This window comes from Amblyomma mixtum, chromosome 5 (genome assembly GCF_055824585.1).
Source record: "Amblyomma mixtum isolate Tamu chromosome 5, ASM5582458v1, whole genome shotgun sequence".
NCBI lineage: Eukaryota > Metazoa > Arthropoda > Arachnida > Ixodida > Ixodidae > Amblyomma > Amblyomma mixtum.
The window spans coordinates 87,165,562-87,189,713 of NC_143016.1; the positions used below are offsets into that span (position 1 = coordinate 87,165,562).

At 46.6% G+C, this 24,152-nt stretch overlaps 1 protein-coding gene across 3 annotated transcripts in view; it reads right to left on the bottom strand.

Moving 5' to 3' along the window:
- Nucleotides 1-22,858, bottom strand: part of LOC149342900 (lachesin-like) — an 88,319-nt gene extending 65,461 nt beyond the window's left edge. For 2 of the 3 annotated variants that reach the window (XM_089545404.1, XM_089545403.1), the window contains exons 1-2: nt 22,287-22,858; nt 8,023-8,106 (exon numbers count right to left, since the gene is read on the bottom strand). In XM_089545404.1, coding sequence (XP_089401530.1) covers nt 8,023-8,106; nt 22,287-22,374 — 172 coding nt within the window. In that variant the 5' untranslated portion in view covers nt 22,375-22,858. The remainder of the gene's footprint in view (nt 1-8,022; nt 8,107-22,286) is intronic. The other variant, XM_089545405.1, reaches the window with a different exon arrangement.
- Nucleotides 22,859-24,152: the final 1,294 nt, after the last annotated feature.

The following is a 24,152-nucleotide window of genomic DNA, read 5'->3' on the forward strand; positions in this document are numbered from 1 at the left end:
ATGTCAGTGCACGTTAAAGAACCCCAGGTGGTCGAAATTTCCGGAGCCCTTCACTACGGCGTCTCTCATAGCCTCAGTCGCTTTGGGACGTTAAACCCCATAAACTAAACTAAACTAAACTAAATTTATTTAAGCCTCTGTATAACGGCCCAAACAGCGGCGGCCAATTTTTTACTACAGCCCCTGTGTCGCTGTAGGCAAATATTCTGTACACAGCTGGCGTCCCGTTCGGCGTGCAGTTAGTCAGGGCATACACACAGCCTGTAGCAGCGTTTCAGACTAAGTGGTAACCTTGTATTTTATGATACTAACAACAAATTTTCTACTTTAACGTGCTTGCTCTACTTTCGTTTGCTGCAGTTAACTTTGAGGTTAAAAAGCTGGATGCGCTTCAGCCACGGGACCCGCTTTTGTGCTTCCCGAATCCCGTTTCTCTGGACTGAGTTGAGCCTCTGTGGTGTGCCAGACACGCTTGTACATTTCGCATATGTGCCGTAGCTCAGCTCATATCAAGTCACAACAGCAACTTGTGCCCCACAGCGCTTCTTTCTGAGCACATTCTGAGCTGGTTGCACAATCCTCCTGTTTTATGCGTACGACCTGAAAGCTCTAGAAAGCAGCATCGATCCGCAGAAAGCCGCGCTGGAAACAAAAGCAGCCGCTTATCTTCAACCGTGGACACTCTGAACAGAAGCCAGGGAAGGAGGGGGGGGGGGGGGGGGGGGGGGGGGGGGTTACGCGCATGATGCATTGTCAGCGCAACTAACGGGCACGCTTCGAGGCAACGAGTCGATACGGCTAACAAAACGGAAGCATTCGTTCCGCACGCGCGCGGAGTGCGCTGTGATGCAGCTTGCGTCAGGCTCTCGGCGCCAAATGAGGTTAAAAGATGACACAACTTCGCTTTTGTCAAGCTGCGCCCTCTAATCGATGGCGGCATTGTAACCCAATTGACGGTGGCCGCGGCGTCTGGGGAATCAATACAGTCGGCATAGCCGCTAGCTAGTGCTGCTTTCAGAGAGTCACACACGCATATAATATAAATACGAACAAGCATGAGACGCACAACAGCTGTCCAGCTAACAAGGTGGAATGAACTGTGGAAGAGCGTATTCATAAAAAGGTCCAGCAACAGAAGACGCCGGCAAAGGACGTGTCGAAAGAAACGTTTCAATAATGCAGCGGTTACGTCTCAACGCCAGAAGCAAGAGGCTACATCCAAGTAGTCGCCATAGCAGCGATGATGAAAAAGGTTCTCTACTTGCGAAATCTTAAGGTTGTGTGCAGCTTTCAAAACTTCAGAACTTCTTGCTTGTATATATCTTACTGCGTTAATTTCCATCTAAGGTGCGATTTGATTTTGATGTTTAAAATCCCCCAATATGTGCTACTAAAGCCACAAAAAGAAGGAAAGTAGCCTCAGTAATGTCAAAGTACCGGCTCAGAGCCCAGCACAGTTTTTTTGTTATGTTCGTCCTTTGCTCAATGCGGTTCCTTCTATATCTTCTTGCAGCCAGCTCGGCAATTCCCGCGGCCGTAAAATAGAATAGAGCTCGCGTACTATATGTCCTCATGCAATTGGTAGAGCGCGAGCAGATGCTACGTGCTTTACATAGCGTATAAAAATGAGAAATTGCGAAACTCCTCATGTTCTTCGTGTAGCTAGATACAGCGCGGTAATTTTACACGCGCAGGGCTTTAGAAAAGAACCGCATTTGCTGATGTTGCTTCACTCAGGGCAATGAAATTGGTGACGACCTTCGAGAAAAAAATGGCGAGAAGAAAAGCTTTTTCGGTGCTATTTCGCTTTCTTTTTCAAAAATAAGCTTGCATAAAATCTCGCGACTTGCACTCCGTACTCTGAAAAGAAGAATAGGCCTGCCAAAAATATTCTTGTCAGCCATTATATATTCAGAACTGCCGTCCGCCACACGGCGCTATTCGCGTATGTTTCTCGTGCTGCACCCGCAGTGTCCACTATCCCCCGAGAAACTTTTTTTGTCCGGTTTTCATGTACGCTTGCCCGAGGCAAGTTTCACAGCTATACTATCACGCATGCCAGCCAGCGTACCGTGTATATGCTGCGCTCTTCTTTTTTATCATTTTATTACTGTAAACGCTTCAGGTATATAAACAGCTAGCACTTGCTGTACATCCACGTAACTAGTGCGTTTTTGAACGCTTCAGGTAATTATGTACTCTACCAAATAAAACCAGCCCATCTTGCTGGATTTCTAGCGCTAATCTACTGCTTCCTTTCTCGTCACTTGTACATTTATAAGAGCGGAAAGTATGTTTGCACCCAAATCAATCCATCTAACCCAAGTTCTCGCCTTTATTATTTCCATTTCCGCTGGACACGGCTCTATTTTTTAACCGAACTTCGTGCTACCAAGCGAAACGACTTGGCTTGCTCGTCATCTGTCATCCAAGCGCTGCAAGCATCTTTGTGTGCAGTACAATTCAGTTAGACAACTTAGTTGGCTAGCTAAATTGAACTCAACAAGAACGAGTGGCTAGTTTTCTGGAGAGGAAGCAAGCTTAAATGTCTTTCTCTCGGTTGATGTGGATCGTTCCTTGCTCGGCCGTCGGGCACCGTGCGAGGTGTCTTAGAGCAGTGGCGAAGTGCACGACGAGGCTAACCCTAACAGGCGCCTCGCACAGACCAGTGGTCAGCCCCTTCCCTCCTTGCCGTTTACTCCCTTTCCCGAGCGCACCTTCCTTGACCTCTCCTCTGAGGACGCCGACGACGACGAGACCACGATTTCAGTAGTTGAGGCACTAACAGCTGCAGTTGTAAAACAGATGTACAGCTCCCGTCAAAAGTGTACACCCCAAGGGGTTTGATTCTAAGAAGTTTAGCGGGGCTCCCTAGTATATATAGCAGCCGAAAGGTTAGGACGATTGACAACGCGATGCCATTCCTCTTTCTAGTGGTTACTCCCGCTAAGGATACATAACGAGCCCTGCAGTGGGCCCCACAAGCGAACCCCTTGGGCCGTATACTTTTGACGAGGATGTACTACATAAAAGCCAAAGTTGGCATATAAGAAGCGGTAATCTGGTCACATGATTGCAAATCAAATTTCTTGTGAATTCCCGCCGACAAATCTTCTACTAGCACCGGTGCCATGGCTTCCATAGGCATTTAGCGCTCAGAGCAAGCAGTCCAGCGTCGTGGTCGCATTGAGAGAACTTGTACCCTGCGTGTCAGGTGCCTGCCTGTAAAGCGTGCACAGCCACAATAAAGCTTCTGTTGTGGCAAAGCGTCGTGGTCGCACTCAGAGAACTCTGCGTGTCAGGTGCGCCCCTGTAAAGTGTGCACAGCCACGGTACAGACCGTTTTGTGGCAAAGCCCACAATCTTTATGTGAACTCATGATAGAGGGAAAACTGATGAGACGGCCTAACGCAATAGTGCGTGCATCTGTGGGCCCCCAAGAATGCCACACAATGGGCTCTTTCTGAGCGCACTAAGCTTGATTATTTTGGGTTAATGTGTGGTCTGGCAAGCATAGGAAAGCACATTATCTACACTCACCAGTTTAGTCCGTGTTTTCGCCCTTTGTAACATAGGTCCGGAAAAAAAAATGATTAAATGTAGCCGGCAACGCTTTCAGAGCTTTATCATTGTTTTTTCCAAGACATCGACTATGAAAAAGTTCCGGGAATTTTGTTATTTGCCGTTTTTTTAATCCACACCTTCGAAGAAATCGCATTTTCCGTCACCATGCCGCCCTTCCTGAGAAAAATTACGTAAATGCATCACACCTTTGTATACTCGCCAGTTAAGACTAGATTCGGCACGATTAAGTGCTATTCGTTAGTCTATAGTGTACTGCCATCTCCAAATAACCATCAAGGTGAAGAAATTTTTATAACTCTTATAGCCAGCAAGTGGTCATGACCGCCACGAACCGCATATTGCCTCGGCCATAACATCCGGCACATATATTAGCGGAAAGCCGGCCTACTGCACTCTTGGCCAAAAAAAAAAACTGCCCAGTGAACCGCCTGCACTCATTCAAGGCTTTTATTTTTCGCAACCGCTCGCCGGATCAATTCAGACCGAGCCGCCAGCGTTGTTATCTTCGCAGTCTGTCACAAAGCGCTCCTCTATTTCAGGCGCCTGTGAAAAATGACCATTCTCAATCATGGTATTCGCAATCACTGCCGGAGTACGTGCTGCTTGCAACGCTGGTTTACACACGTGCGTGTAGTCTAGCTCTGCTAAAATCTGCATTTATACATGCAGCGAAGACCGGTACGCCATGCGTCGTTGACCCATTCGTCCAGCTCGTCTAAGTTGGGTCAATCGGTTGTTGCAACGTTCGCACCATTTTGACAGTTTAATAAGATAAGGTTACTGCGAAGCTTCAACAAACGTTTTCGAGAAGCTGATGGAAGAAGCGAAACGTAGAATGCGCACTCATCTTGCGCAACGTGCTGCGATACATGGCGTGGTACGCATAGTAGTCACACTTTTGTATTAGCCACACCAGTGAAAATTTTAAAAAGTAAAGAACGCGGCTTGTAGAAGTATGTGCATGATATTAACACTCACTCTCACTTCCCCTCTTAACACTTACCCTCACAAAAAACACAGTGAGGAAACATTCCCTGCAGAACGTACCGCAGTAGCCGAGCGGCAAAGGCGTTCTGCAGTGAAGCGGGGTCGCGGACTGGAATCCCTACTGCGACTCCTGCATTTCGTTTTAGTTTGGTTTGTGGGAGTTTTACGTCCTGAAGCGACTCGGGCTCTGAGGGAAGCCGTAGTGAAGGGCGCCGGAAATTTCGACCATCTGGGGATCTATAACGTGCACTAACATCGCGCTGTACACGGGCCTCTAGAATTTCGCCTCCATCGAAATTCGACCGCGACGGCCGGGATCGAACCCGCGTCTTTCGGGTCAACAGCCGAGTGCCATAACCACTGAGCGATGGTCGTGGCTACTCCATTAAGTGTTTTGTATGAACTCGGATACCTCCAGTGCGGCGTCTCTCATTACCCCCGTGCTGCCTGCAATACACATAAATTGTGCATGAGAGGCAGTGTCCGCGCTCCCCTCTCTTTTAATATGGCGGGGGGGGGGGAGAGGTTGGAGGGAGTGAAGAGATACCAGTGTAGCCAAAACTCTTGCGTGCATCCCAGAAAAACAAACTTGAATGTAGTACTATGAGCGTTGGATACCTAATAAAGAAACTTCCGGACGTTAAATCTCACATGCCTTTCTACCAATAAAAGATTCGCACTAGTATAAAACTTCCTATTCTTTACATGAATGCAGCCCGCCTCTGGTTCAGACGCATATATTTACTCAAGTACTTCGAACAGCGTGAATAGGTTTTGTATGCGCGCATATACGCATAAAAAAAAAACACAAGGAAAGGCAGAAACAGTGCGCGCGGTGCGAGCCAGCGGAGGCCCTACTCGATCGTCCTAGGCTCTCGCTTTCTCTGCCGCCAGCTCCTGTGCGTGGGAGAAGCGGCGGCTCCCCGCGTTGTCCGTCAAGCAAAGTGGACCAAAAGGGGAGGGGGTGAGGGAAAGGGTGAATGGGGAAGAGGGAAGAACACGGGCAGGCAGGCGAAATCTGCGCACTCTTTCATCCGTGCATGTCCCGGGCACGCAAAAATTGCATTCCACCGCAGTTCCACGCCGCCTTCCTTGTTCCTGGCCGCTCGCGCTCCGTCTCTTCATATTTCTTTCACTGACTCACCTATATAGTTTCCAGTTTTATTTGTAGGAGCGATTTTCCTTCGCGCAGTGAGGCTGGTGATAGAGGACCGGTAGGAAACCGGGACACCTCCCGAAAGGTTGTTATTTTACAGCAAACATGTTGTTGTCTCGGATTTTTTTTATCTCTTAGAAGAAAGAATAACACAAGAGGCGGCAGCTGAAGAAGACTAAATAAAGCAGAGAAATAAATGTAGCTAGAGGCCGTTATGCCTACCGCGCGCAAAACTGAATCTTTCACTCTCTCTTTCTATTTCTTTCTCGAATCTGCTCGCAAAGAAGCCCGGCACACGGGCTGCCGCTTGCTTTCGCCGCTGTCGGAGACGCGAACACGGATGGTCCGAAACAAGCTACGCAAAATGAATTGAGTTTCGGCCTCCCCAGCAGCTAAAGGAAAAGCGAGCCGCATAGTACAGCAACACAAAACTCTTCGAGGCGAGCGAAACAAAACGATAGAGAAAGAGACAATCATAGTTACAAAGAAATACTCCAAAATAGAGGGCTGGCAAAAGTGTCCACAGTATAGCGCGGAGGCTGAAATCTCGAGCGCAATATATTTTAGCGGCGACGGCGGCGGCAGAGGCGCGGTGGAGGTAGCGGCGGCTCTGTCTTGGTCGGGCAGCTTTTATTGTTCCTAGTCGTTCCACTTTTGCTTTTCGGGCTCGCGAGAATGCAGTATTATTTCCACGCGTGAATGCGCGCCCGAGATTTCTTCTCTCTCCCCTTCTCCATTCTTACTCTCTCTCTTTCCCATCTGTCCCCTTTCCCTGCCACTCCTTTCCCCTCAGCGCGCCGCGCAGTGCTCTATTGTGCGCGCACGAACGAAGAGCTCTCTCGCTTTCGAAGACACGGATACGCTGGACGACGCCTGCGCTCCCGTGTCGGCCGTGCCTCCTTTCTTTCCCCTTTCCCTCTCTTCCTCCAGCCTCCTTGCGCTTCATTTCTCCCTGATACTGTTTCGCGCAGGAAGGGGTACTTGTTGAGCGGCAGCTTTACACAGCGGCGCGCCGGCCGCGCGATGAAGATGGAACAAAAGGAGGGCATTGTCGTTGTGTGAAGCGAGCTCCAACAGAGGAGCCAATAATGGGCGGATGGCGAGGGACAGCGATGGTTCCCTCAGTGCCGTCGCTGCGGGGATCATCTGGATAGGGGGCATCGTTCGCGCGGAGCGCGTCCGTCCCCATTATCCGCTCGGAAGGGACTTGTTGACCCATCAGTCGCATTTCAAAATAGGCTCTTTCGTGTGCGTCTGCTATCGTCACAGTTTAGCTTTGAAAAGACGAGGAGGGTGCAAAAGTGTGCAAAATGAAGGGCAGCGTATATGCTCTAGTGTAGAAACGATCGCTTGTTGAGCCGTTGACGCTTTATCTTGCTAGTGCAATGAGGGTCTAATTGACTCATGGTTGCTTCACTTTTGACCTGTTTTTCTAGCGGTATAGCAATCGGCAAACCTACACTAGCTCAGTAAAACTTCCAAATCAGAGCCTTATTGCTATTAACATATTAGCAGCATAATTTAGACAGGGTACTTGTGCTGTAAATATGTCCAGCATTATGGTGTCTGCAATGTTGGACGCCTTGTTCAAAGGCGCGAGATATATTCCTCCGTGGACAGTTTTCGAGAGCTTTCAGTGCTTAAACTAAGAAGTTAGAAATTGCAACTATTTCGACAACACAGCGGAGAAAAAGGAAGTGGTGTACAAGGAAATGATTACATGCAATTAGGAGCAGCAATATACGCATAAAATTAAAGATTCTACAAACCCGTCGATGCTTTAAAGCATAAAACGCGATGCCAACTAACGGAATTTTTACGGACTAGTCATTAACCTGAAGAAAAAGATATTTTTTCCGAAAATATAGTGGGCACTAGATTTCTTAGAAACAACTGTCGCTGGCGTTGATCTTGAGGGAAATAAGCTGCTTCCCCAATGATCTTACGAAGCTTTTACTTGCACTTTGTGATTGAAAAGTGATAATAAAAGACCCATTGGGCAGTGTTTAAATTTGTTTTGCTTGTATTTAGAGATAACGTAAACAATAAAATAGAATGAAACTTTTCAAATGGGCACATTTACGCTTGGAACCATTTGTTGTTTGCTCGTCGATAGCCACCTTATAATGTCGTAGGGCTCTTCGTTATAGCAGCGCTGTAATCGCATAATACAGTATACTGCTACGCTTGCGTGAAGGCAATTATACAATGCTAAGTTCATGGGGAAGATGCCAGCACATAAGGGCTGAATAAGAAAATCCCAGCAAAGTCACGTGATAAAGTCCTTTACGCACCACTGGAATGCGGGAGAATGCCATCTCGGTCTCGAATGCTTGTCTTGAAGATGGCTCCAAATTGCTCTGCATTCCTCGAATGTCCTGAAAAAAAAAAGCCGATCAGGTTACAAACGTCCCCACATTTCTATTCCTTCCAGGCGAATGGGAAAAGTCACTCCTCGTGCACAACTTATTATACCATGTTTTATGACAATGTGGTACAACGCCACGATTACCATGAAGTCATTGCGTATTCACGCCAAATATACAATGGTATATTTTCCTATAGTTGGTTGCATCCAGACGGGTGTTAGCGCAATAATAACACTAAAAAGCACACACAGGCATAACGATAGTTGCACACGAATTCAACTCTGGCACTGTGAATCTTTTAGCGCTAATTATTGGTCATATTAAAAAGAAACATGACTACGGTGCATAAGGTTAATCTAGGAGGAGTTCAGAGTTCATGTCGATTACGGCCCATTGCGCGTTAAGCAACAAGGGATGATAAATCGAAGCAGGAAAGCTTAAGGCTTTGCTGGGAGAAAAAACGAGGCCTCGGTATTTTTTTTATTTCATGTTACATGGAACAATGTAAGCCCACATGACGGCACGGGGTATATTCTTCCATGGAAATTAAAAAAAAGGCAGCTACAGCAAGCAGTCGAGCTACTTGTTTGATTGCTTTTGGCAGTGTCTACCGTGAGTACCCTGTTTAATTCATCTAGGGGCCAGTGATTCCAATTGGAACCACCGGGCTATAGGCCATATAGCTTCACCAGAGGAGACAGTTTCTACAGTTGATTTTGTTATAAATTCAATACCTAGTCTTTTCTTTGCACACAATACCTTAGCATACAAAGAAAAGCCTATCATTTGAAAAAGCAGTACAAGAAAATCTATAGTGTCCGCTGCCACCATTATCGGTTGACGCTCCCTCAACTTCAACGTGTACAGAAACGAAAACTGTTTGAATTTTTTTATATATTAGAACACGAGTGCACTTTTCCCTTTTTTCTGGGCAAGTGAACGTTCCATCTTTCAGATACATTGAGCGCACGTGATTTCTTTTTTTTTTTAAGAAAGATTGATCAAGAGTAGTTCACACCACGTGGTGAGGTTTCAGACATTGATATCGATTCATTCGACGACGAAGTAGTCGTCGCACAGCGCGCACAAAGAGAGCAGAACGCGACAGATTTGAACCTGCATGCGATCTCGGCCTTGAAATCAAGATTGAGAACAGCGTCGATGATGAATAAACAAGTGGTAATATAACATCGCCGAAGGCTCAAAAAGCCATCCTGAAATACATGCTCGCCCAACAAACAATCGTGTTGATGCATAGTGACAAACTGCCGAAAAATAAAACGAGAAAACTCACGGCAAAATACAACCCCCCCCCCCCCTCAAAAAAAAAAAAAAAAAACGTCCCTTCGTTAAAGAAACCTTTCAACAAGTCGCGTGTCAACTAATTTTGTGAGAGCATCGATCGACAAACTTTTACTCATTGCAAAATGGTGGACACTGTGAGTTCCGAATGCAAATTCTCATGGGCCTCATTAAGGCCTGGCTATTTAAAGAAAGTGAAGTTTTCGTCTTACATGCTGCCTCTCAAGAAAATCAGTACCTGCCTTCAATCAACTCAATAGTTGCGCTTGAATAGAGCCGTTTGCTTGCCTGCATACGACGACAGAAACATAGTTTTGTTTCTGGGTGTTTAACGTCCCGAAGCAACTCTGGCTATGTGGGACGCCGTAGTGAAGGGCTCCGAAAGTTTCGACCACCGGGGTTTTTTTAACGGGCACTGACATCGCACAGTACATGGGCCTCTAGAATTTTGCCTCTATCTAAATTCGACCACCGAGGCCGGGATCGAAACCGCATCTTTCGGGTCAGCAGCCGAGTGCCATAACCACGCAGCCACCGCGACGGCGCCACGAGAGAAACAGAGGTGCGAGCTATGTGTCATGTCGTAGTCGCGAACTCTTCGTAAGAACTGTAACACACACCTCCACCTCAACAAAGAGAATCGTAGTTCTAAAGCTGTCGACCGTAAATTGAAATTTTGTGAAAAATAACCCGACTAAGCGCCTCGAACACGGAAAGTTCCACTGATTCGATCCGAAATCACGCAAAAAAAAAAAATTGGAAAGAACCATTGAAACTTTCTTATTTTGTGATTTTTTTTATTGCACTCGTCCTACACATTCCAGTATCTGGCATAATTTTTTTTTAATGAACAGGTTTAATTAGGCATACGGAAAGTTAGAAGGTTGAAGAACACTTGTCCGTGAAAAAAAAAGACTCGAGCAGAAAATTATTCTTCGAGACACAATAATTTTGTCTTAATACCGATATCATTTTACAGTACTGGGTGTACTCGACACCAACGACCCACGCCTGCACAAAATCCTTAACTGTCTTTCTTTTGCAAAACAAAAAGCAAAACAAAGTACGAGTGTGAGTTCATTCAGAGCCTGATCACTAACTACATTATGTTATTGTTTTCATTTTAGTTATTTTCCCTCAAACTGAGGTATTGCGTTCTTTTCTTAGATGATACCATGCCACAAACGAAATTGTAAATTTCCTACCGTGTATCTCTGGGATGCAGTTCGTTAACCAGAAGCTTACTGCGGCGCTTCAGCTTGCTACTTTTTCTGACTTTTGAAAAGGGTGTAAGAACGTTTACGAGAGCCAGACACGCGGAAACATCGACGTAGCGCAGCTGGCATCGCGCACGTTAAGGTAAATTTGTTCGTTTTCCTTTACTGCGAGAGCCGCAGACCCCAAGCCCAACACGAGTGACCATGTAACTGAAGTCCGTATAGTATATGTAGTCGTCATAGAAATTCGCAGGCCATGGCAAGTCAAGCCAAGATAGAGAAAAAGAGCAGATGAAAGAAGGAAAAGTCAAAGAAGAAAGGAGAAGCGAAGAAAACAGAAGCCAAGAGAGCGAAGGAGTAGAGAAAGAGAGAGAAGAACGAAGTGAACAAGGAAAAGATTAAGAAGACAAAAAAAAAGAAGAGAAAGAATAAAAGTGAAAAAGAAAAGAAGGACCAAGAATTTGGACTACGCTTAAGCTTCGCCTTTAAGAGTGGGACGCGACAGCGTGTTGCAGCGTAGCCAAGGAGTCCACGGAATGCCATCGCCCGTTCTGCGCGACGAGTTGCCCGAAGGAAAGGAAACGACGCATCTGTCTCATATCGTGGCGGACACCCGAACTGCGCCATAAGGTTGGTGGGTTGGTTGGTTTTTTGAGGAAAGGAAATGGCGCAGTATCTGTCTCACATATTCAGCGGACACCTGAACGGCGCCGTAAGGGAAGAGATGAAGGTAGGAGTGAAAGAATAAAGAGAGAAAGAGGTGCCGTAGTGGAGGTCTCCGGAATAATTTCGACCACCTGGAGATCTTTAACGTGCACTGACATCGCACAGCACACGGGCACCTCTTGCATTTCGCCTCCATCGAAACGCGGCCGCCGCGGTTGGGTTGGAACCCGGGTACTCGAAGGGAAAGAAAACGAAATAAAAATTTGTTTTAAGGAAACGAAAATCTCTCATATCTTGGTGGACATTCGAACCGCGCCGTAAGGGAAGAAAAATGAAATGAAAATTGGTTTTAAGAAAAGGAAACGACGCCTGTCTCTCTCATATCTCGGGGGACACCCGAACCACGCCGCAAGGGACTTAAGGAAAATGAGATCAAAATTGGTTTTAAGAGAAGGAAAAAATTCAGGGGGCACTTTGACTGTCTAAAGTGGGTAGAGGCGGAAGCGTTTTCCGCACCACCTTCGCTGTTTCTGTGGCACTGGTCGCGTCACATATATTTGAGTACTAATTACTAAGTGATGGCAAATCACTAATTAATTCTTAATTACTTATTAATGCCTGAATACTAATTAACTGCTAATTAATGACGCTTAAGCTTCGCCTTTAGGAGTGGAACGCGACACCGCGTTGTAGCGCTGCCAGGGAGTCCACGGAACGCCACCACCCGTTCGGCGCGATGCCTTGCCCTTTGAACGCAACGCTTTTTGAGGAAAGGAAACGGCGCAGTAATTCTATGTCATCTCGGTGGACACCTGAACCGCACCGTAGAGGAAGGGAGGTGGGAGTGAAAGAAGATAGATAAAGAGGAGCCGTAATGAAGAAAATGAAAATTGTATTTGAGGAAAGGAAATTACGCAGTAACTGTCTCACATATCTCGGTGGACACCCGTCAAAATTCAGGGGAGCACTTTTTTGACCTAAAGCGTGGTCATTGATGTGTGGTTAAGATGTTAAGCTTCGCCCCTAAGAGTGGAACGCGACAGCGTCTTGCAACGCTGCCAAGGAGTCCACAGAACGCCATCGCCCATTCGGTTATACGCCTCGCTCGTCGGTAAATTGGTTTTTGAGGAAAGGAAATGTATCTGTCTCTCATTTGTCGGTGGACACCTAAACCTCGCCGGAGGGGAATGGAGCAGGATGAGAGTGAGTGAAGACACCGTATTCACTAAACGCGCCTTTGTTCATTCCAAACCATCGAGCTGGCATGGCGGAGTGGATAGCGTGCTCGTCTCTCACACCGAAGACCGGGGTTCGATTCCTGAGCTCGACCAATTTCTTAATCGCTTTTATTTATTTATATGGCCTGACTAGTAAAGCTAATAAGGCTAATTGGGTAATTAAGCAATTAACTAAGCTCAGTCCCACTTACTTGAAGCATCACTATACGATCCCTTCAATTGGTTGTATGGTTACTAGCCAAAGTGCAATTGGCCCCGTTTGAAATTCGCGCACTGTGACGTCACGACCGTTTCCACCAATTGAAAAGCGTGACATTTTCTGTCGACAACTGCTGCTTACAACGATGAGACATTAAAGGCTTCCGCCTTAATACGCCAGTCTCTCATATCCCGGTGTACACCCGAAAGGAATGGACACCACAGTACATGTCCCTAAAGCATCCTTGTAAGACAACATCCATATTCACTAGATGAGCCTTTGTTCAGTCCAAACCCTCGAGCTGGCGTGGCGGAGTGGTTATCGTGCTCGTTTCGCACTCCTGAAGCCCTGGTTCGATTCCCCAACTCAATCAATTTCGTACTCAGTTTTATTTATTAGTTAATGCATCTGGGATTTTTCGCTCACGGCCAACGCCGCCGACGAAGACACCGGCTTTTCTGCGACACGGGGCCCTTAACGCTGTCGCTTTCAAAGATGGCGAAAAGAGAACAGAAGAAGCGAAGACAACACAAGCCAAGCCAAGATACTGCACAATTGGAAGAACAAGAGGGGAAATAAGAGGAAGGATTAGAGGAGACAAATAACAAAAGAAGAGGGTTAGGTTAGGTTAGGTTAGGTTAGGTTAGGTTAGGTTAGGTTAGGTTAGGTTAGGTTAGGTTAGGTTAGGTTAGGTTAGGTTTATGGGGTTTAACGTCTCAAAGCGACTAAGGCTATGAGAGACGCCGTAGTGGAGGGCTCCGGAAATTTAGACCACCTGGGGTTCTTTAACGTGCACTGACATCGCACAGTACACGGGCCTCTAGAATTTCTCCTCCAATGAAATTCAACCGCCCCAGCCGGGATCGAACCCGCGTCTTTCGGGTCAGAGAAGAAAAGGGGCTGAACGAATGGAGGGGCATCGCGGCTGTCGCCGAAAGTTTTAACTAAACCATAGTCTCAGTTTACCACTTTTCTTTCTCCTGTAACATACCGCAACGTTTTCTCCTGTTGTTTCTTTATTTTTTTTACGTTACACTACTGCTGCGCGTAATCCTGCTAGCATAAGTTCTCAATCAATAACATAGCATGTGTTGTTCGCATAGACATCACGGCATTTTAAGTTCGTTAACTGAATCGGATCTCCCAGCATTTCAATATCCATAACTTTTCGGTGAGATCGAACTAATGGAACGGAGTACATGCGCATGTTTACGGAAAATGCGAGTTCTAAGCACGCTTTTGTTACCCGGGATCAGGACCTGAGCATCACAGAGAATTATTCCATTTTCGCGCACTTTTCCCTCACTCAAAAGTTTTTTGTCGGACTGAGCGGAGGGAGCAATTTCGAAAATGCGTTTTCCGTAAAATGCTCGCTACAAGCGACAAGCACCCACATCGCTTCCATAATACGGTGCCGGAATCAGCAGGCTTATTGCTACGACTCTTGCAAAGCGCCCCCAAATTCCATTTTATATTTGACAAGAGAGTTGAACGTTAATCCGCTTTTCTAGCCCAACAAATTTCTATTCGAGATAATTCGTCGCGTTTCATTTTCGTAGCAAGTGTAAGCTTGAGCTGCCGTTCGAAAGGAGTTTCTCCATTTTCTCTCAGCCACTTGTTTACGAAACGCATTTGCCGCTGGTGGTGCGATGCTGCTACAACCAAACGCTAATTGGTCTCGCGTATCGCCTCCCTGGCAGGTACATTTGCTCTTCGAGAAGATCACACCTTAACGGACCCGCCTACTGATACCTAACAACAAACCATCGCGTGCAATGTAACGCTTCTGCAATCAAGTAACGTTATCCTTCTATTACGGCTGCTCAGATGCTCCATGGTATGCACGGACCATTTTAGATTAACGTATATATCTGTGCCCATGCGATCCCCCTTGTTCTAAAACAAAGCGTGTTGCTTTCCATGTTATCCTTTCCACGTCCTCATAGCACTAGCGAGACTTCAAAAACTTTTTTGCTCATGTGAATTCAATTCATTACTCCCGCTACCCTGCTTGACACCTGTCATGCCTGTTTTGTAAGACATGTACGAAAACGAAAATGGCACCCCCGAAATGCACATAGTCTTTTCACTTTGCGATACAGCTGTAACTGTGTCGTCAAAATTGCAGCAGCTAAGAGACAATCTCTTCTCAAAATTACATAAACAAGTGTATGTCTTCACTGAATGGTAATTATTGGGAACCTTTGCTGAAGTATATCCCTTAGTTCGTGCCGCTCAAAAGAAACTTGTTTATTCACACTTAGCAAAATAAGCGACGGAAGAGAGGCAGGTCACGAGTGACCATATAACTTTTCTACAATAAAGTAGAACTATCCCGAACTCCTTTTCACCGCATGTACGCATGAAGTACGCATGCCGAAGGAGGTGTTTCACTCTTCAGGCAATTTATGTGGACGAGTGCACCAATTTTTAGAGTATAGTTGTTTTGGCACGCGAAAACACATTGTTCTCTGTTTTTCTAAGCGCATTCATGCACAGGTAATGACATTAATACGATGCTATCCGTCCACTGCCCACGCCAGTCGAAGTGCATTTGACGCCATAACGAGGACTGAGGATCAGCAGCACACGAAAGCATAACTAGAACCAGATTATTCAAGATTCAATCGCCCGCTGTTTTCTACTGAACAACCTGAAAAACATTTACGTTCGATATGCTAATACTAGTGCGAGAGCGCTCTGTGACTATTCATCTCTATTTGATTCGTTTGATCGTAAACTGTTCTTTTGGCTTTAAATACGGCACCAGAGTTGACCACACTGCTTTTGTAACGAATGCTGTCAAGGGGAAATGAATGAACTGCATAACAAAAAACATACAAAAACTGGCATACGCCCAGATGGTGTGGTGTGACGAAATGCGTAAGCAGGATGATATTTTTTGATTAAATGCATTTTTGCTCCGCCGCATCCTATTACCGGAAAATTGTGTCAGTAAATTTTGCTTTACTTTGACTTTATGGCTCAGTAATGTATTTTTTTGCTTTTACGTTTGTTGCACTACTCGCATTTCGTCTCACTTCGCGAGCCACGTTGGTCAGACGCGAGGTCGTTGACGTGATCAGCTGGCGCTTGCTTGCTTTCGGCGCCCCTTTCCCTCTCTCCGCACTTTCCACTCACCTGGTAGCGCTTCCCCTGCCTAGACAGCGTGCGCATCCAGACACTTACTCCCATGGAGGAAAGACCATGCCTACACCTATCTGCTTCCGCCGGTGCATATTATTTTCTCTGGAATGGAGACTCCAGAGGCTTCATTTGGCGGCCACCCAGAGACACACAGCGCCGTTTTTTCCTAATAGCACTCGTGCTGCTGACGCAGCAAAAGGGAAGGAAGGGAAAACTTCGTTATACTCTAGTGCTTCTTTTTTTCTGTTGTTTTGGGGCATCTTCAGAGATGTTCTCTCCTTGGTTGTATCCCCCAGGAGTCTTCTCTGTCGAGCCGTCCACTTCTAAACAATGGTGGTTGCCCTCAGTCCAGGGCTCCGCTGGCCACTGCCGCTGGCCACTGCCGCTGGCCACTGTACCAGACCTTGTTGATCTTTACAGCGGTCGCTAGGCAGCAGAGTCTCGAGACCATTGCTTCGCAGTGGAGTTTTGTATTTTGGGGACCACGTCTATGTTTTGGCAGGCCCATGTGATGTGATTAGTGTATTTTTCGTTGAACCAGGGACATTTGCCAGCGCATATCGGTTGGCGCATTTTTTTTTAGTACGTGCAGTTTGGGTGAGAGCCTCTCTGTAATTGTCTCCAATTGACAGCTTCCTCTCTATTGAGAGATTTGTGGGCGGGTGATATTCTTCTGCCTCTATAGTTTCCTAGTGTGGCTGAGTATTCCTTGGGTGCTGGGACGAGTTCCGCGGTCTCGTCGGATGCTCGGAAAGTAATGTATCCTCGAGCTATCCTGTCGGCCTCTTCGTTCCCTGCCACGCCCGTGTGCTCCGGTACCGACACATTTTTGTGTGTGGTCTTGCCGTTTTCTTCTTCATGGTTTTTAATTCCGTCGCTCGCTGCGAGGAGTAAACAGAACGTGTGAAGACCTATCCTGCCATTCGTCTAATTTCGGCACACTGTTTGAGAGTCCGTGAGTATTGTTAGCGGCCGCCCGGTTCTATAGCCCTCCGCCGCCGGTAGAGCAACGGCCTCTGCTGCCGTGCAGCCTCACACAGACACGCTGGTCATTTCGCGTAGAAACGAATCGACCACCGCGGACACTGCAATTTTGGTGTCTCCTCCTCTCCAGGATGCGTCTGCATACACAGTCGTGTCTTGAGGGGCATATGTTTTCTCGATGAATTCGGCCCTTGCTTCTCTTCTGCCTCGATGAAGGTTGGGGTCATGTTCCTTGGTATTGGCACTACCTTGAGGTACTTGCGCAGCTCGTCGGAGATCATTTCCTTCCTCGTCATTTCTCGTATCTGCTCGCGGTATCCGAGTCTCTGCAAGAGCGCTCTTCCAGTCATTGTTTGCAACAGCCGGAGTTTTTGTGACTCAAGCTGCGCCTCTCGTAGCTCCTCAAAGGTGTTTTGCAGTACCAGGGCCATGAGCTTTTCAGTAGAAGTGTTGCGCGGTAGTCGGAGCGCTGCCTTATACCCAAACTCAACAAATCCATGATAGGCTTAGCTTGCAAACTAAAGAAGATCGAAGGCATCAGGCACGGCATGTATGCCGGCGACATAACAGTCCGGACAAACACGAGCTCCCTCGGGGAGAAAGAAGAAAGGCTACAGAAAGCGGCCTCCTGTGTAGAGCAATTACGCCGCAAAAGAAAACAGCAGGAAGCCATTCTGGATGCATAAATTTTGGGCTGGGCTGAAAACCCGGGTTCTTGTGTGCGCCGGCCCCAGAACTTGTGACCTTGTTATCCTACTTTCTCATCAGTAGAAGCAGCGAGGCTTCCCTTATTGAAGACATTTCTTCTCGTCAAGTTAAGCTTGTCTGCTCGCAAACGTCTAAACCCCGGGTGACGCTTCTAACTTTTTACACCATCCCTACTCCTCTGGTAGTAGATTCTCTTAAGCACTACAGCATGATCGATAGCTAAATACAATAGTTGACCGTGAAGGCAGATCTTTTTGTCAAGAAAAATTGTAATTTCTGAGTTTGAACAACGAAGGTACATTTTATGTTAGAGATATTTATTGCTTGATTTCATGCTTCCCTGCCTTCATTACAGTTAGAATGCCTTGGCTTTAAGTGCTCCTTGAGCACACGAGTGCTTGCACGTTTGCTTGCCTGAGCTTGCATTACACAATCGGGCATGCTAAATAAGCACCCATTTGGCAAAGCAGGATGTGATTCTTTTAAGGGGCCTACAACGCTAAAAAAGATCGTAGAAGATCGCATTAGTTTTAATCTTGCCCATTTTCAGGTAGGTTCAGTTGCTCTCAAATAGCGCGTCGTGTTCTGTTACACCGTGTTGTATATACACATTGCATGAATGGCAGTCGGTGAACCAAAAAACTCCCAGACAGACTTGGCACAACTACATAAACAGCTCTGTTAAAGAAAGCGTGGAACACGCATCTCTTTTCACTTATGTCAAACACGCGCACGCGAAACAGCCGTCTTATATCCAAGTAATGAACTAAGGGTAACAATATATGCGCAATTGCACATGTGTATTCATGCCGAGGCACTCAGACTGGCACTTACCGTTTTTTTATGCACTACGGCGTCATTACCGGAAATAAAACGAGCACTGCAAGATTGAGATAACGCCAGTAATCTGCTTCGTCAACTCGAGATTCAGTCGATACTCCTCCCCCTCCGATTCATCGTCGGCGCAAAGCGACAGAGTCAGCTCACACCCTCTCCTCAGGCGCTTCTCATTTTAAGCGCCGTCACAGACATAAACGCAAACTTTCGACGGGGCAGAGCAAATGGAATCTCGGGGACATCCGTTAATTTCCCCCGCCGATCGATGCGGAATGAGAGCGCGGATATTTAGTCTCCGCCGATGCCCTGCCGTCCCCTTCGCCACCCCACCCTGCCCCATATGTGCCGACTCCGCGTGGCTTCCCGCGAGCTATCGCACGCCTCTCGCTATGCCGAGCAAAATAGTCCCACGTGAGACCAAATCGACTGGAGCGCCGGCAGCGACCCATCAACAACGAACTTAGTCGGCCGCGCAGGGCTTGATGTTTTGGGGCCAAACACGTCCCAGAGCTCTAGCGACCCGCGAGGCGATGAAAACATCCGGGATATACTGCAGCATTAACCAGGCATACGTAACTAATATCACAGGAATAAAGAACTCCAGTGAGCAGGAAGTCTTGCCCGTACGGGAAGAGCCGAATATTTATATTCCTCTAAACAAGGGAAGATCAGGGTTTGACAACGGGAAGAAAGGAAAAGAGAAAGAGAAGGAAACTGAACGAGCGGGGAATAACGTTTGTCCTTGCTTTGTTCCGATGATATTTGCACGTCCTAACAGTGGTCGTTGCCTAATGGACTGTGCCGCCCGGCGCCGAAATGAGGGAGATGTTTTCTGCTAGGAACGTCATATTCCAACTTTGCTCTTGCGCACTGCAGTCAATATATTGACGAAAGTGAAAAATTCTATAGGCTACGTATACAAACATTAGTCGCTATAGAAGCCTTTTTTTTCCTTTTTGCTCACAAGGCGCTGGTCAGGACCGTGAAGTAGCCATTATGTCAGTGGAATCTTGGCTTTCCAGTCGCGAATACACGCTCCCTTAAACACACAAATAAAATAAAGTGCATAATGCACTGTCTTTTTACTCGGTGAGTCAGTCCTCTATTCCTGTGAAGGCAAGCATGCAGACATGCGCATCTACGTATTTCTACGCGTTCAAAGCACGTCCATATGGCTCATTTTGTTAGCTATAAGCTCCAAAGGTCAGGATGTTTCACGTGCGCCGTTCAAAACTACTTGAGTTTGCTATTTCTCAGCCGAAACGGAAGACACTAGAACTGATGAGGCTCCCGCTTCATCTGGAACTGTCAAGCGAGTGCTTCGCGCGAGTATCGTTCAATGGTGTTCACGCCAACTATGCGAGATATTCACGGCGCAAGTAAGCAATAACGACGTCAGAGCAAAGCTAAAATTGGTATGTTCCTAAGGTCATTCGAAACCTGCTGGTTATGGGTGGATAAAAATTGTCATGTAGGGCACAAAGCACAAACACCGTAACATTTAAGCACGGTTTATACCTATAGTCGGCCGCCGTGGTGGCTCAGTGGTTATGGTGCTCGGCTGCTGCCCCAAAAGACGCGGGTTCGATCCCGGCCGCGGTGGTGGTATTTCCATGCAGGCGATATTCTAGAGGCCCACGTGCTGTGCAATGTCAGTGCACGTTAAAGAACCCCGGGTGGTCAAAATTTCCGGAGCCCTTCACTACGGCGTCCCTCGTAGCCTGAATCACTTTGGGATGTTAAACCCCCATAAACCAAACCAAACCATACCGATAGTGGATAACTATGTGACTTGTTTTTTCGCTAATAACACAATAAGCGGTTTGCAAGCCAGAAAACTACCATTGAAAATTAGTAAACTTTTCATTGTGCGGTTGTGCAGACGACGTACAGTCTGCGCAGAATGAAACGCGAACAAGTTAAAAAAAAGTAACTGCAAAGCAATATTTTAGTTGAGAGAGACAGGATACTAGCGACCTTAGTTTTTAGCTGAGTGGTATGAGGAGCTCTGCGTAGAAGTTTTAAGTCATCCGGCATGTATTTCTTATTCAGCGAATAATTTTTTTCTGTTCTTTTTCCGGTTCTCTCTTATTCATTTCGCGTTTCATTTGACGCTTATGGAGCATTGTTTCCAAACTATGATTTTAAACTTCCATGCTCAACTGAAAATTTCAGTAGCATATTGGTTCCTTATGGCGCCACACTGTGCTACCAAACAAACTTTCCTATTTCGTAACTTTATCACAATGTCCGAAAAAGTATTGACCATGCCTCACATTGTCGGAACATCATCAGTAAACCTTTCTGAAGGCATTGCTCAAGATTTCAAGTAAAACGCAGAGTAAAATACCCACGTATAGGTTCATGAGCTCTTCTATGAAGGTGCGCGTACTATAGCTAGAAATTCTGTACGACCGCATTTTTCAACGAGAAGTAATTTATAAACTACATTTTTTCATATATAGTAACATCCTTTTATCACAATCAGTATATCCGCAGATCTACCCTCTGCAGGTTAGAATTTTTTTGCTATTAACGTTTTTGCAATCGTCAGAAACGCTCCTCATTGTTTTGTTTTTTTTTTACATTTACTCGTGCGAGCGATGGACAAACTTTAAGATAAATATTTTGTGAAGCATCTGTAGAATGGACTATTCCCTTGAATATTTCCGTAACAATACCTTACAATATTCCAAATTTGCCTCACAGTTAAAATTGATGTCTAATAATCCTGGGATTGTTCACTGCCCCATATGAGTTCGGCGCATCCAGACGAAACCGCAATTTCCTCTCGACAGTTGAAGCACCTATTTGTCCAACGAAGTTATTAAGTAGTAGCCTTAAAGTTCTCACTTATGGAGAAAAACGCGTTCAATATTACAGCCATCTTTTGAATTTTGGGACTCTGTCTCATCATTTTAATTGATTAGGAAACGTAATACGGTTTTATTTGAATACTGATTTCAGAACTTTAGTTCTTTGGACCTTTTAGTAGCACTTAAGTTAGTCATTTACTCTCCGTAACGTACGTTTACCACTAAACTAAAAAAAAGGAGGTAATCTTCGCCACACTCCACCTTTTGATAAATTGAACGACATAGTGTCCGATAACATGGCATGTCCGATATTGTCGTATTACCCAAACTTAGCAGGGCTAGCATAGCCTGCTCGACGTAAGCAAGTCGAGGTCAGGACATTTGAACGACGTAGTGTCCGATAACATGGCATGTCCGATATTGTCGTATCACGCAAACTTAGCAGGGCTAGCATAGCCTGCTCGACGTAAACAAGTCGAGGTCAGGACATGACTGTTGCGCTTTACAGTTGGTTACGAAAGCCACAGTCAGGGAAAAATCCGCAATTGAGGTTGACATGCTGCCATCTTTTTTGTGCAGTCTCTATGAAAGAAGGGAGCAGGTTATTGAGCATATGCCAAGGTGACGAATAGGTCTAAGCGTTTGGAATAGTTTTTCACAATTTTCTTTTGCGAGTGGTATTCACTAGAACCATCCAGAATTCATCAAGTACGTTTTTGTGCTAGGCTTTGAAATAATGACAGGAACAATATACTACGTAAATTTAGAAATTTTTTAGGTGAATTATACTACTTCACTTATAAATATTTGCTATTTACTTTTTATGCACGTCCGTACAAAGCGAAAATTGTGATAAAATGTTTTTGCGGATGCCAGCGCTCTAGTCTCATTTATAAACACCAGACAGCTGTAATAAATGCGAAGTTCCAAGTTTTCCGCTCAAAATAAAATCTAGAACTTCTATCCTTGCATCTGCACGCACATTCAGACCTTAAGGTCTCGTCTTATTGCTTGAAAGAAAAACTACAATAGCGCAAAAAAAAATAGACACATTCAAGTCATTCCATTCACTCACCACTAACTGAGGCGGCGCACAGTGCGACTCCGGACAACAGCCACAGCAGACTCGTCCTCACCGACGTCACCTCTGCCGTCCCGGGCATCTCGGCCTACCACCACTCGAGTTCTGAACAGAACAAAACAAAGTTTTTCGCGCACGTTTGTTCGTCCCGGAGTGCACCGACAATCACGTGGCTCTCATCAGAACGCGTACCGCTGAAGCAACTCGCCGTCGACGCATTTTTCGACACTTAAGCTCTTCAAAAGCGTTGTCACTTCCGGAGTGGGTTTGTCAGTGTCTCTCCTCTTCCCTTGTATTGTTGTTGTTTTTTTTTGTGTGTGATAAACACAGCGATGGTGAGAGGACGACTTCGAGGCGGCTCAAGGAGTTGCTGTCCGAGAACGGAGAGGAGCGCGCGAGCGTCCGGAGCGAAGGAGCGGCGAACAAGTCGAGCCCGAGGCGCGCGCTCTTGAACCCGGGTCGACACAGTCGCGCAGGCACGCACGGCGGCAGCAGGCGGGCTTCTGTTTACACCGGCGCGGCAGATGAGACCGGCGTGCTCGCGGGGATGCGCCCGTGGCTGCGCATGCTCCCCCGCCTGTTTCCCTGGCGGCGGCCGGAGGAGGGGGCGGCCCGCTGGTTGCCGCCGCCGGTTCCACGAGCGCCCTCTGTCGGGGCCCACCTTGCCACAACGCCGGACTAGCTGCTTCACACGCTCTTGCGCTCCGTGGCTTCTCTCCCCTTCTCTCAATCGGCGGGGGTTGGCGAGAGCGAGAGGTGGGCGTCTGCGCGCGAAGTATGGAACGCGGGAAGATTTGAAAAATCTGGTTATCTGATTGTGCGATGTCTGTGCACGTTAAAGATCCCCAGGTGGTCGAAATTATTCCGGAGGCCTCCACTATGGCCCCTCTTTCTTTCTTTGCCGCCGCGGTGGCTCAGTGGTTATGGTGCTCGGCTGCTGACCCGAAAGACGTGAGTTCGATCCCGGCCGCGGCGGTTGAATTTCTTTGGAGGAGAAATTCTAGAGGCTCGTGTACTGTGCGATGTCAGTGCACGTTAAAGAACCCCAGGTGGTCGAAATTTCCGGAGCCCTCCACTACGGCGTATCTCATAGCCCGAGTCGCTTTGGGACGTTAAACCCCATAAACCAAACCAAACCACCTTCCTCTCTTTGTTATTTCACTCCCACCTTCCTACATTCCCTTACGGCGCGGTTCAGGTGTCCGTCGTGATATGTGAGACATACACTGCGCCATTTCCTTTCCTCAGAAACCAATTTACCAATTTACCAATCTGAGCCGTTCCGAAAAGCATGCTCGAAACCTGCCTAGCTGGTGAGAGAGATCCTGAAACAGTGCCCATGTCTCCTATTATCTTAAAGGCGCTGATGATAGCTCTATGCAATTTCTGTTCTAGGTGAAAATGAATTGTTTGGGTCTTTATGGCTATGCTGATCTTTAGCAGAAAAAGAAGCATCTAATAGAATAGTGAGAAACATGTATTCAGAAATTTTAGAGCCACTCGATTCGGACCTATGACGTCAACACAGGCCGGAATCTCCTGAAAAATTAGGCGATGACGTTCTCAACAGCTCCCATGCCCAGTCCGGTCAGGATCACCTTCTCAGGGAATGTGAACGTTGCGAAGAACATCAAGCTCCATCTGGCGCGCAAAGAGTGGGGAACTGTTTCAGATACCTGTAAGTACGAAATTGTTAAATCATCGCAAAGTTTTAACAAGAAAGCGTTTTTTTTTTTTTGCGCGGTCCGTCGTGAATACGCGGGCAAATATGGATTTCCAGCCGAAGGCACTTATTTGGGGGACTAGGAAGACGTTTCTGACTACTGTACTTAGTAACTTGTTTCTGTTCATTTTTGTTTC